The 14,570-nt window shown below is 38.6% G+C and overlaps 1 protein-coding gene across 1 annotated transcript in view; it reads left to right on the top strand.

The window, feature by feature from the left end:
- The window catches only part of LOC145987948 (transmembrane protein 62-like), a 76,145-nt gene that overhangs the window by 20,165 nt on the left and 41,410 nt on the right, over positions 1-14,570 (top strand). The window contains exons 5-6 of the mRNA XM_083122788.1: positions 8,037-8,192; positions 9,608-9,755. Of these exons, the coding sequence (XP_082978914.1) occupies positions 8,037-8,192; positions 9,608-9,755 (304 nt within the window). The remainder of the gene's footprint in view (positions 1-8,036; positions 8,193-9,607; positions 9,756-14,570) is intronic.

Raw genomic sequence — 14,570 nt, 5'->3', positions numbered from 1 at the left:
ACGTGTTTCCATTGTTGGCTTTGCCGTTTGCTCTCGGGCTCAAAATGGTGGCACCACATTTCGTCCCCTGTGACGATACGTGACAGAAACGCATACTCTTCCTCGTGGTACCGCTGCAAATGACTCAGACATGCAGTCATTCTGTCAATCTTTTGTCCCTCCACCAGTTGATGCGGAACCCACTGCGTGCAAATTTTTCGGAACTGCAGGTGATGCTTTGATAATGGCATGCACAGAGCCATGACTAATGCCAACCTGAACACGAATTTCTTCCTCTGTGATTCGTCGGTCTTCCTGGATCAGACCATCGATCCTCGCAATCACATCAGGCGTAATGCCTCGATGGGCCTGTCCCGGGCACGGATCGTCTTGCAGTGATGTGCGTCCTTCGCGGAATCTCTTCTGCCACTCGTGCACACTTTGTCAGGGACATGCAGTGTTCGCCATACACTGCAGACATGCGACGATGAATTTCGCGTGTTCCAGCACCCTCAGCCACCAAGAAACGAACCACACCTCTCTGCTCTTCTTTGCTTGCCTCCATTTCCAGTGCTGGACGAACACACTTTTCACTATGCTCACCCCCTGAGCAATGACGAAGCAACTGTGTGGACCTGTGCGTTTTCACTATGCATTTCTCCTACCCTACAGATGGCAGTATCGATACGTAACAACAGTGTTGCCAACTTTTGCGAGGAATGTGTTTTATGGTGGGTGTTCGGTTTTCATTTGACTGCCCCTCATACATACATCTTGGTGACAGAACAGGTTTACTGCTTAACTGACAACAGACATTTTCAGATATTTACACATTTCATCTGAATTACACAAAACAATATCACAAACACCGGTACAATATATCATTACAAGAAACTTCAATATGTCAAATCCAATTCTCATAATAAATACATTATTAAGAGAGATACCCCTTTAACATATTCATAAATTTGGTTCGTGTTATGCCGAAATCCAAGACAACCAAATGATTTGCGATCTTGTTATATTCAAGGGTAATTTTTTGTAGTGGGGAACTTTTATACATTTCTGTTTTTGGGATTTTGTATGAGAGTAAACATCTATTACACATATGACCCTGTCTCACATTAAACCATATTCTCTCTAGTATAGAACTACTATTAATATGTCCATTTATTATTTTATACAGAAACATTTGTTGAGAAATTTCACGTCTATTTGACAGGCTTACAAAATCAATTTGATTTAACAAATCATTGTATGGTATTTTAAGGATTATTGGTGATATTCGATACTTCTTATAATATAAAAATCTGAGAAATTTCTTCTGTATACGTTCAATCATATTTTCCTGGGAGTTACAGGTTTGCACCCATACCGAACAAGCATATATTCTAATTTGCTTCTAACTAAACATTTGTAGAGCATACACAAAGAGCATACATCATTTAAACTTTTAGCATTTCTTATTAGAAATCCAAGATTCCTGTAGGCATTCTGGGTAATGCAAGAAATATGCTCAGTAAAAGTCATATTATGGGTAATAATTACTCCTAGGTCTTTAATGGAATTAACTCTTTTTACAAATTCACCGTTAATAACATACTTATCATTTCGCACATTATTTCGTGCTCTGGTAAATATTATGTACGAACATTTCTTAATATTAAACCTGATATCATTCTCTACACTCCACCTATTAACCATGTTTATATCAGTCTGTAATTTCCTAGTATCCGTAATATCCCTAATTTCACTATATATTTTAACATCATCTGCGTACATTAAACACTTTGAAAATTTGATTGTACCTGGTAAATCATTAATATAAATTGCAAAGAATAGAGGACCCAGATTTGAACCTTGTGGAACCCCAGATTGAACATCATAAACAAAAGACTTCGCTTGTTTATAAGTTACATATTGTTTTCAATTAATAATGTAAGATTTGAAAAGATTTACATATTGTGTTGAGAACCCAAAACTTGCAAGTTTTCTTAGAAGAATATTATGATTAATTCTGTCAAAAGCTTTTGCAAAATCTATATATATATATTGCATGTACACTAAGTGTCTCTCACAGTATAAAAAGTATAAAAAACTTACGTGAGTGAGTATAATGGTCGTAAAACTACTTGCAGACGACGTTTCTCGAAGCTACGCTTCGCTTCTTCAGGTATTTCTTTTCAGTATATAAAATACTTCGTTATATATGTAAAAATAAATCCAGGATTAGGTAAAAAAGGGTATTGGGATATGGAATTTAAAATTACATGAAGTTAAAAATGCCATGTAGGCTAAGAGATAATTCTAAAAGAACGGTGTACCCATACTACCATACAGAATGAATGACTACTGTAGCGTACAAATGCTACATCCCCTCCAATGAGAACTCCACAGATTCCGAAGCAGCGCAGGTCACTTCCGGCGTGACATGGAATTTAACGGACTCTTCACTGATTTTTCCCCACCGTTTAAACATGTTGATCCAGGCCTCATTCAAGTTACCGTCATCCCTATTTAGTTTTTTCCCCCTATCAACACAAATATTTGCAGCCTCGTGAACATTCATATCAGGTTGTTTATGAACTCTTTTTACCACTTCTCTTTTTCTAACCTTATGATTTAATTCTAAGACATGTTCAGAAAGCCCGGTCTTCAGAGATTGTTCCCTAATATCCTTGTCATGCTCCTCCCAGCGAATTCCTATGCTTCTTCCGGTTTGTCCAATATATGCTTTATTACAAGAGCAAGTTATCCTATACACGCCCTTCTCATCCCTGACCTCTTTTCGCCCCTTTCCATCCTTTTTGTATTCAGTAAAATATTCCTCTCATTCCCCCTTTTAACCTGAAGTCTTGTAGAATCTTATCAAATTTTTCGTACACCCCTTTTACATATGGGATGCCGACGTATTTGTATTATATTTCCCCTACCTCATTATTCGTACTTATCCCATTCCTTCCACTTTCCTTATTCAAGACATAACTTTTTGAGTCCCAAGGCCATTTTCACATGTAACCCCCTTGGTCCCGAGCCGATTTTGAGCAAAATGCAGAGTTTCAATTAAATGAGTGTAGATCTGAGGCTAATTGCCGTAGAGAGATGAGTGATATACCGTTGTACGCGGAATGAACCAGAGATTTAGACTATATGAAATTTAAGCAAATTCGGCATATATGTGGTGGTGGGGAGGGGGCTAACTCTCAAAATTCCAAAATTTCGGGGGAAAAAATGGGGTCCCCCCTCCCCCTCCCCAAGAAAAAATACATGACAGTGTCGACATGCACATGGAAATGATCGCTGACATGTAAGGAACACATACATATTTGCATTATTATCATATGACCAAGGTAACGTGAGTTATACCCCCAAAAGGAATGGTCGGCACGCCACTGATTCAAGCTTCAAAATGCAGTGGTACCTTGAAATTGCTTTAGCTCACAGACTATTTGCCCTGGAGATGAATCACAAATTCAGACGATATATAATTTATGCACATTCGGTGTACATATGGAGGGGGAAAGGGGGAAATCCCCTCAAAAATACTTTTCTTTAAAAAAATGGTGTTCCCCTCCCCCGAAAAAAGAATGTCAAAATGCACATAATGCAAAATTTATGCAAATTTGGCGTATATATGGAGGGGGAAGGGAGAAAACCCCCCAAAAATGATTTTAAAGAATTGTCACTTCACCCAAAAAATGTCCTCATACTTGGACACAAAACGACACCTACGCACAACATTCATGGACGAAAAGCTAGAACGCAGTGGAAAATGAGTGCCGATTCTTGCAGCTGCTTGAAATTCTATTTTTAGACAATGCAGGGTAACCCGTGTTGCAACTTGTGGACACTTGTGCTAAAAAACAAAGGTTTCCTTCAGCGCACTTCGAAATTCCATTCTCACAATGCAGATTCAACAACCAGTCTTCCCCCTCCCCCACCCCCTGCTTTGCGCCCTCATGGAAAACTTTCATTTTGACATCGGATACTGATAAACAAGCTTCCTTCGAATGCAGTTACCAGGCAGGAGTGAAAAAGCATTGCTTTAGAACAACAAAGCCCATCTTCCTTTGTCGGCAAAAATTTGATCTTGAAAAGAGACGCAAAAGAGAAGTCCCTTTTCCCACCTTTTCCCCTCCATTTTCATGAAGAAAAAAAAAAGGTGCAAGAAACATTTCTGTTAAATACATGTGTTAGGAACAATATATATAAAAAAATGAAATTCTAGCCAAAAATAGAAAAGTTATAACGTAAAAACTACGACCTTGACACAGCATCTCGATCGAGAGGCTTGGGACCGTGAGGGTTACATTTGGGTATCTCGATCGAGACGCTTGGGACACAAAAGGTTAAGTGCCCCCTCTTTATTCTCCTCATTTCCTCTACTTTATAACCGTTTCTTAGCCCCACCTTCATTATCCACTTTTCTTCTTTCTCTCTTTCCTCCCTACAATTACAGAGCCTCCCGGCCCGAATGTAGAAGTTCATGTATAGATTATTCTTAATTCTGTTTGCGTGTTCAGAATCTTGGTGGATATATCTGTCCCCTGCCAACTTCTTGTGGTAAACCCCAGTTCAATCCCCATGTCCAAATAGTTAATTACTCCTTCATTTTCTATCTCACAAGTGAATTTTATTCTATCGCCTTGTTCTCCCATGATTTCGAAAATACGATCTAATATTTCTTTTTTCCCGATAACCAAGATGTCATCAACGTATCTACAAAAAATATTTAATATCATTGTTAACCTCACTCAGTGAATCCTTCTCAATGTAATGGAGGTATATGCTGGACACTATTCCCGAAACAGGGTTGCCCATAGCAAGTCCTTCGTTCTGGCTATAAATTTTCCCATTGAAGCAGAAATAATTATATCCTGATACTAAATGGAACCACCGAACCCACTTCTGAAGACAATCCGTGGCTTTATCTCGAGGGATGCTAGGATACAAATTAATGACATCAAAGCTACGAATTTCATCCTCCTCGTTTAGGTTTATCCCCTCCAATCCCTTCTTCACTTCCCAAGAATTCTCAACACTGTATTCGGTCTTCCCCCAACCTCCCTTAACCTCTCTACTAATGTTTTCGCCAGTTTATACCCCGTGTGAGAATACATGGGTATAATCGGTCTCATCCGGATCCCTTCCTTATGAGTTTTCGGAATCCCGAAAGCGATAGGAATTTCACCCCTCTTACAGTCTTCAATAAGTTTCTTCTTTTCTGATCTCGAAAGTGTCAAACTAGTTTCTATCCCCTTTCTAACTACATTTCTTACTTTACTTATTGGGTTTCGATCTATTACTTCAAAATGATCATTGGAAAAACATCTTTACAATTTCTCCCTATAAGTATTCTTCCCCATTATTACCAATTTATTTTCCTTATCGGATCTAATAAGGATTAAATCGTGTTTGTCGACCCACACCCTCACTTGTTTAAGTTTTTCACCTAGGATTCGATGTCGTTCCTCCCTGTGACTTCTCACTTCCCCCCTTCCCCTTTCCTTTCTAAACTCTTTCCTCAATGAAGTAGTTCATTTTATGCCTAAGTTCATTTTTCTCATCCTTATCTGACAAAATGCCTATGGCACGTTCGGTGGCTATAACAAATTCTTCCTTCTCTATTTTATTCCAACCTGTGGCAAATTTATGTCCCTTATCAGTGATTTCAAAGAGTTCACGAGGCAGTTCATATTGTGTCAGGTTCAAAACATTATAGGTCTTATTCTCATTCATCCCTTCTTTCGTGCTATTTATTCCCAGTTTTACCACTCTTCTCGCTATTCCTAACTAACCTATTGAACTTATTCAAAACATTTATTCGGCTTTGGATCTACACTGCTTCTACATATTTACTGTGCCTTTCCTCAACCCTGTTCCATGTCAAGCCGTCAAGTTCCCCGCTAAGTTGGAAATATAATTCTAAACATTCCCTATTTAACCGTTCAGTTTCGGCGTATGCCTCATGAACACATTTCCCCAGCATCCTAATCTGAATATCGCGTTTTTGTTCATTTCACCTTTGACTTAACGGTCGGTATCCCCATTTTAAGAATTGTACTGTCATGGTATCCAGTGACGTGTGAAAAACACCGTTCGATATTAATCATTTTGGTTTATTGATTCATATTATGTTTAAATGTAAAGTGTGAGGTTTGGTTTATTTTGTGGAAAGATTTGTATCCGAACCAGACGTCGGGAGTTGGGAGACGAGTTTTTCTGAGTGACAGCCGGACTGTCAATACGGCAAAGTACTTGGCATATTTTCACCAACGCGGGTTGTCACGGAGAAACGGAAGACTTATTTTCGTCGGGACCAATGGAGAATTCACTGCGGGAGGCTGGAACTATGAACTAAAATTGTAAGAATTTCGTGTAAGAGCAACAACTTTGCACAATTAAAAGAAAATACCGTTTTTTATAAGACTTTTTGCCACAACATACATCCCGTCCATAACCGGTTGTATAACTAGGCAGGATAAATGGTGTTAACCGACTCCTTGTAATCTTTGTGTCCGCGTTAAGCTCCGTGTTCTCATTTTGTGTAACATTTTTTACACTTCCTTTAAAACGTACAATATTATTATAAAGTACATATAAAGCTTATTTTCTGAGCTACCACCAAGTATAAAATATCCTTTGTGGGGGTAATTTATACTCTAGTTTATTTACACCTGAAAACAGGCGCCATCTTGAAAAGTTTGGATAACTCGAAGTCGTTTAATACGAAGTTGACATTTTTTGGTCCCTTGAACTTCGTATTAATGAGGTTTTCCTGTATATCCTGGAATACACAAAATAATTTGTAAACTAAATATGAGTAATACTGCAATCTCTGAGGTCAGTAACACTGACAAGAAGGCAAACCACTTTCCACTCCTTGTTTTTGCGGAGTTCCAGTTCACAGTAGGTGCTGAAAAAGGCTACCCACATGTTCCGTGCCACTTTTCTCAATGTTTTCGTGGAGATCGAACCATCCATTCACTGATGCACATCATGAAGGAATTACTATGACTACCTTGTGTCATCCACTTCGTTGCCTATAATGCTCGGAGCCCGTATTGCGAAATCGGCAGACAAGATCATACTCTTGAGCTTTTTTTTTACCTGGTTCGGGATCATCGGGAAATAGACTTCTTTTTTTCTCTACACATCTGGCCTCCCCGATGGCACAGTGGTAGCGTCGTTGCCTTGTAATCGAGGGGTCCTGGGTTCAATTCCCGGTGGAGGCACATAGTGGTTCGGATCCCACTTTAAACTGTAGGTCCAGTCCTGATTAGCCTTACTGTGCATAAAGTGTACTTAAAACACTAAATCAATCAATAAGTGAATCTTTACACATCTTTCATGTTACTTAAACTATATGCTTCCAACAGAGCAATTCGCTGTGTGTGCATAAAAGGTATTGTTGACAAACTGTGATTGTACGTTTCACATTGAGGACTGTAACAGTGGCACTGCTCTAAACATAACATAAACTTGTTCTTCAAGGTCATACCAATCTCTACTAACGGGCTTGCCAATTCATCCAGATGAATGCTTTAGTAGCTTTTGTAGAAAGTTGAGTGCGGGGACTTTTCAAACACACTGTACATTAAGATGTGGTCAGTGGCAGAGTGGTTAAGTGATGCTAAATAATAAAAATTCAATCAATCAACCTAATGTTTCTGTTCTTAAGCATTGCCAACTCACAACTAGGAATTCCAATGCTATAATTGTATAACTGTTGCTTACTTCCACATTGAAAGACCCACTGCTGGTTAATGGAAACATTAACTAGATGTTCAAAAACCGGATCTAACTGATGTAAAATACCTGAAATGCAATGCTATACAATATTCTCAGCTGATATCACCTGCATTCCTATCCATGTAACTGTGTTCCTTTTAGTGGATTTTTTTATGGTAGCATATCACTTTAAAAAATAACAAATAATTGTTCAATAGATTAAAACAGTTCTCTGAATGAAAGTATTTTTGTTTTTCTCTGTGATAGAGCTTTGATGAGGCTTCGTTCTTTCACATTGCACTAAGTCAATGTATTTTGTCTTCCAGATACAGAGTGTTGGCGATAGACCATGGCGTTTTATCCTTTGTTGACGTGGGCCACAGAGAGTGGCCAGTAATTCTGGTAACAAACCCGAAGCATGCTTTGTATGTGATGCCTACGAAAGAACCTGTGGATGAAATACTTGCTTCAACGCACATCAGGTATTAATCCAGTTTTCCTTTATTGCTTTCATTTGCAGAGTTATTTGCTTGTGATGTTAAGTGAGTTTTGTTTGTTTGTATGTAGAACTGAACGATATCAATACTTCACGATGTCTACTGATTTGGCATTCCTTGAATTCTGGGAATTTTACTTGAATTTTTGGCACCAGAAATTGTGCATGAATTATCTTCACAGCTTCAAAAATGGCCATATGTAAGTGGAAATGCACTTTTTCAGATTCATTGAAGGTTTATATATTAGTTTGAGATGTCTAGGTGAGGTGTTCACTTTATTTTAGACGACATAAGAAGGGGACAATCAATATTTGCTCTTTTCTTACTGAAACATTTATTATTACTTGTTACTTCTATGTCTCAAAGGTCTCAGTTAAACTTTAAATCTGGTGACTGATATTAATTGACTATTATCTGTTAGTTTTAGATGACTCGTTGATGATTGATTACTGTGGATGTGAAGGAAATGAGCCAATATTTAATTCTCAAGTAATGATTTTAGATACGGGGATTTTTTTTCCCATGTACATTAAAGAGTGCAAAATGGTCTTATGTGCTGATGCACCAAAAAAATTTATCTCATTAATTCATTCCTTCATGTCACACATGTGAGTCATTTGCCAAATCACAATCCCAAATTTCAAGAATACAGCAAGACACCAAGCCATTCTTGCAGGATATTGCATTGTACACTGACAACAATAAACTATAAATTCCCACCCTTTCTTTACATTTTCAGGACAATTGTTCATTTGACATGAATAGCAATTATGTCGTTAGATCGCCACATGCAGGGCCTTCCAAGAACTCCACAATCACCTGACCTGGCTTTAGTGCAGTGTGTGGTTTAAAAATGTCCATCTATCTTACCCCTATGAGCTTTCAAGCAAGAATTTTCAATGAATGGGTTCTTTTATTGGAAGGTGTTGATCAGAGTTCTGCCTTTTACGGTCAAGTTTGGGTTCAGCTTTCACTTTTACCCATGCCTTTGCTATTGTCATCTGCTTCCCAGGAGGGTGGGGGTTTATCCAGTATGTCTAGGAAAATCTATAGAACTTCTCGGACTCCAAACCTATCAAAAGGAAGAGTGAAAAGGGCAAATGTTCAGACGAATTGTTGCTCTGGCCCTCCTTCTAGCTAACCCAATTCATTGGTATCGGTGGAAAAAACTCATCCGATACTTACCGATGGCGATACTGCTTGTACATTGGCTCAGCCCTCAAATCACTCAGCATTTTGCATTACATTCTAAAAAACATATTAGCTAGTGACAGTGTTTAGATTCAAGTTGATTCTTTCTGATGCTAATAGCAATTCAAATTTTGAATTGTGAAATAATCTGAACACATTGTCTTAAAAAATATGAAGTTTGTTTTTAGTCTGCTTTTCTTCTTTTCTAGGATACTGACCTTTTCCCTGTCTAAAATTGCTAGTGTGCAGTTTAGAATTGATGAAGGGGGTTGGCAACATTGCAGTCATGTAGAAGGGCCTTTATATGTTCATCCGTGGAGACCTAAGGAATATGCTACAGGGTTGCACACTATAGAAGTAAGTATGTGACTTGATTAATCGATAATATGCATGTGAATTATTTAATGCTGTGTAGTGTTTAAATAAAAAAGGTAAAGTGCTCCCCTGTGCTTAGCACCATGCCGTGAAGGCATATAGGGGGTGTGAGGGTAATGTCCCACACTTTTTTGATCTGGACGTGAGTGGGGGTGATGTGATCAGCATCATGCCCCTGACCACCTTTACCCCCCAGGGTTTCCCCCAGGTACCCATGTTATTCAATGCTGGGTGGGTGCCGGGGCCACTTTGAACGTTAGAAAAATTCCCGGATTTGAACCAGCCGGGGATCGAACCCGGGACCTTTAGCATGGTAGTCAGACGCGTTACCGACTGACCCACCGTGGCCACGTAAATATGTTTAAATATGTTAAAATAATTTAGTTTCTTGTATATATTTTAGAGATGGTCTAATGTGAATTTTTGTCGATACTGATTAGGTACCAATAAAAATTTACCAGTGCTAATAAACAATATTCTATTGATCTGATATAAAAATTGCAAATATCCTTGAAGAACAAATATGCTTCTTAATCAGAGCCGAGGCATCCGGTTATCGGGAGATGCAGCGACGACCAAGAAAAATACTAAAAATATTATTTTTTAATATATTAGGGAAGAACCACCAAAAAAAGAGGAGTCAGAATATTCCCAAATTTGTGCGAAATTAGTCAAATGGCAGCATATAGTGGCTAGAAATACACAAGGGATTTGCAAAGTTTAGCGCATCAAAATAACAGCCAAGGCCCGCTATGGTTCCTCTTGAGTTACCCGTAACATTGCTGAACTTGCTCTATTTTAACTTTAAAATTTAACAAAATTCAAATCATATTTGGAAAGAAACATTTTTCCTGAAAATCTGCTTGCTGACTTGAAAATACAGTGTAATCCAAGTGTTTTTGATTCACAAGGTCTTAGAAATGAACTGACAGTGTTTTATAGAACTGCAATACGATAAATCGCCATGTAAATTGGTAGCATTTATGATAAACGAAAATTTAGACAATGCTTTTAAAGAAAGTTTTTCGTTTAGCTAAATTATTATTACTGCCGATGGACAGTTTTGCCGTATTATCCACTGAGAGAGACCTCTCTTGGAGTAATAAGAGGAAATAAAGAAATGTACGAGTCATAGATTTCAGAAATTCACCAAGAAAGCAGGGAGGCTAAAGTTTCTGTACAAGTAAGATTTTAACTTAATTAGGTCTATTTCACATCATAATTTATTAATGTCAATTTTTATATTCAATTACAGAAGGAATGCAAATTAATAAGGTTTCATTATTCTCATCGTATTGGACAGCTTATTTTGTTTTATTGTTCCTTTGTCATTTAAATGTCTATTGTATTGCTGTGAGCTTTTAAATTTGAAAGGGCAATTATCTTGCCGTTTATCCAACAGAATTAATGCAACCCCCCCTCCCCCCATTACCGGTTAAAATATCGATCCTGACATTCGGCAAATTTTGCAATGTCTACGTAAAAATGTCACGCCTCGCCACTGTTCTTAATACATGTGATCAAATGATTGCAATGGGTTTTGTTTTGAAAAAGATATTGAGTACTTAGGCATGTTAATTACGTTTTAATGCCCATAAACATAACAACAATGTGGCAGATTTTTTAGATTAATTTTTAGTGGACGGGAGCCTCTCCCGTTAGTCTTTCCACAGGAGAACTTTTTACGTGAGGACTTTTCAAACTTGCCAGGATGGAGGAAAAAATCATAGCAGGAGAGATGATCATTGAGAGATGAAATCAGTTTTGCTTTTTTTTTTATACCGGGTGTTTCAGAAATAAATGAGGGGTTACAGAAATTTATTGAACTTACGTTAATGAAACCAATCCAGAACGATCGAGGATCACAAACAGTTTTATTTTACACTTACAAATGTTCAGTATGTGCATTTCGGTTGATACAGCACACATCGACACGATATAGTCTAGTTCTTGCCACACTAACATCAACATGGGCCCGTTGATAGTGTCTATCGCTGCAATGATATGCACACTCCCTTAGACAGGAATATCAACTCTCGCCTTAAAACATACAGGGACAAACTGTTTGCTTTCCTTGTTTGTTCGGGATTGGTTTTATTAACGCAAGTTCAATAGTTTATTTGCAATTAATTTCTGTAACTGCTCAATTATTTCTGAAGCAGCTGGTTCATTTTGCCTCCTAATAAGTTACAGATAGAAGAAAATTGATATTTTACGCAAAAATGTGTACTCTGCATGTCCTGTGCCCACCACAATAGACCAAAGTCCATGAAAAAATGCATATGTAGCAGTTGTACACATATTCCTACAATAACAAGAAGTTATGTCTAAAATAGGCAGATACTTCTTTGGGGGAAAATGTAGTATCAAGGTATAAGAAAGAGTGTTGTCATCTTATGGAAATGAATTCTGGAAAATTGCTTGTAGCATCGGCCCTATGGACACTAGAAGGACCAAATTTCCAGAGATCATCAATTTTGGAAAAATAAAAAGAATCATAATTTTCGGGTAATTTTGAAAATTGGTTGTCTCTCGCTTGACCCCTGATTGCCGCGATGATAATTGTATGGGAACCCAGCATGGTTAAATTTTTCTCATGTTGAAATTGTTCTAACTGACCCATCCTAACCCCACACAAAATGCAACCATCAGATATGGTAGGGTATATGCTACAGGCTTCATGTAAGTCTTGATGACATTCATGCATTTTTGCCAAGAGCCACCTGGATTTTAATACACGATTGCTGTTATGTCTTTGTAAATATGTTTTAGGGCAGTACACAAAATGCTGTTCACTTGAACTGCGTACAGCACTAACTGCATCAACTGCTTTTGGCATTCCACTCATCTACATTACTGCCCGATATCACCTCTCCCTTACAGTGTTGCCACTCATATTTACAACCCATGTGTGAGTTTGTATTAAAACATATGTATGTACATACAAAGGTTATTCAAAACGACCTCCCTGGTTTTGTGATTATATTGCAGGAAACTTATGGAACATTTCATCATTACATGGGTGTACATCTGTGCCTAGTATCCACACGTTTTTACTTGAATGGTCCGACACACCGCTGGTTCCAAACTTTGCTGCTAGGAGCATGCAATGCAATATGGTGGCATCTGTGTCTTGCAATTCCACAAAACAAAGTCTGTTACGACTGTACAATGACAGTGAAGCACAAATCTTCATAAAAAGACACCAATGAAGGAAAGCATGCGTAAGTGGTACACACAATTCGTGGATACTGGTTCTTTCTGCCAAGGAAAATTCAGTGGCCGACCATCAGCATCGAACAAGACTGTCGACCAGGTCTGCGAAGCTTTCCAATGAATCCCTCAAAAATTGACAAATTGGGCAAGTTGAGAACTTCAGCTGTAACAAACAACTGTGTAGAGAATTGTCCGAAAGCATCTACAACTGAAGCCATACCACTTCCTATTACTTTGTGGAATTGCAGGACACAGAATGTCTTCTCTCCAAATGCCTCCATGCTGAGTTGCACATTCTTAGCGGCGAAGTGTGGAACCAACAGTGTGCAGGACTATTCAAATAATAACTTGTGGACACCAGGCACAGATGTACACCGATATAATCACTTCATGTTCCGTACGTTCCCCACAATAAAATCATAAAACCAAGTAGTTCATTTTGAATAACCCTGTATGTGCGTGTATACATACAGTGGTGGAAATTAGTATAATGGCACCCTCTAATACGAGGGTCATTCGGGAAAGTAACCGCCGTTTGGCTGTAAATAAGAAACCCTAATAGATACAACAAATTTTTACTTTACGTCTGAAAGGTACAGCTATCCTCTATTTTTCAACATAGTCACCATGTAAATTCAAGCACTTGCCATAGTGTTTCACCAACTTACAAATCCCTTCTGCATAAAACTCTGCCGTCTGGGAATTCAACCAACCTGTCACAGCATTTTGAAGATCCTCTTCGTCAGCGAAGTGCTGTGTCCCAAACCACTTCTTCATGTGAGTAAACAGATAAAAATCAGAAGGTCTTGTGTTCGCCGAGCAGTGTAAGGGTGAGCGTTGTCATGCATGAACACAACCCCAGATGTCAGCAGACCACGACGTTTGTTCTGGATGGCTCTTCTCAGTTTCTGCAAAGTGTTACAGTAAACTTCAGAAGTGATTGTCGTACCACGTTCCATGAATTCAACAAGCAAGATTCCCTTAGCATCCCAAAACACAGTGGCCATAATGTTCCTCACTGACAAAGTTTGCCAGGCTTTCCTCGGCTTGTTTGGAGAACCGGTATGACCCCATGCCATAACTGTTGTTTTGTCTCAGCGTTCACATACGCCACCCAAATCTTGTCACCAGTCATTATTCTGTTCAAAAACTCCTCCCCTTCCATGTTGTACCGGGAAAGAAAGTCTAAGGCAAAGACCATTCGACTTTTTTTGTGAATTTCGTGAGATTTTTTGGGACCCACCGAGCACAGAACTTCGGTAGCCTAATGTTCCGGTGACAACCTCGTACAACACAGTCTGAGAAATGTTCGAAATTTTTCAGAAAGTTCCGAGATTGTGAATCGACGGTTTTCACGAACTTTGTCGTCAATTTCTTGATGAGATCATCACTCACTACAGAAGGCCTACCACTTCTAGGTTCATCATGAATGTTTGTTCTTCCTGCTTTGAAAAATCTGATGCACTGATGCACAACACCTTCACCCATAATGTTTTGGCCGTATACAGCACACAATTTGAGATGAATGTCCGCTGCTGACAGATTTTTTGCCCAAAGATGTCCGCTGCTGACAGATTTTTT

This window comes from Lepisma saccharinum, chromosome 5 (genome assembly GCF_977018435.1).
Source record: "Lepisma saccharinum chromosome 5, izLepSacc3.1, whole genome shotgun sequence".
In the NCBI taxonomy this organism is placed as follows: domain Eukaryota; kingdom Metazoa; phylum Arthropoda; class Insecta; order Zygentoma; family Lepismatidae; genus Lepisma; species Lepisma saccharinum.
The sequence above is the reverse complement of the archived record's forward strand: the minus strand, read 5'-3'. Positions and strand labels throughout refer to the sequence as shown.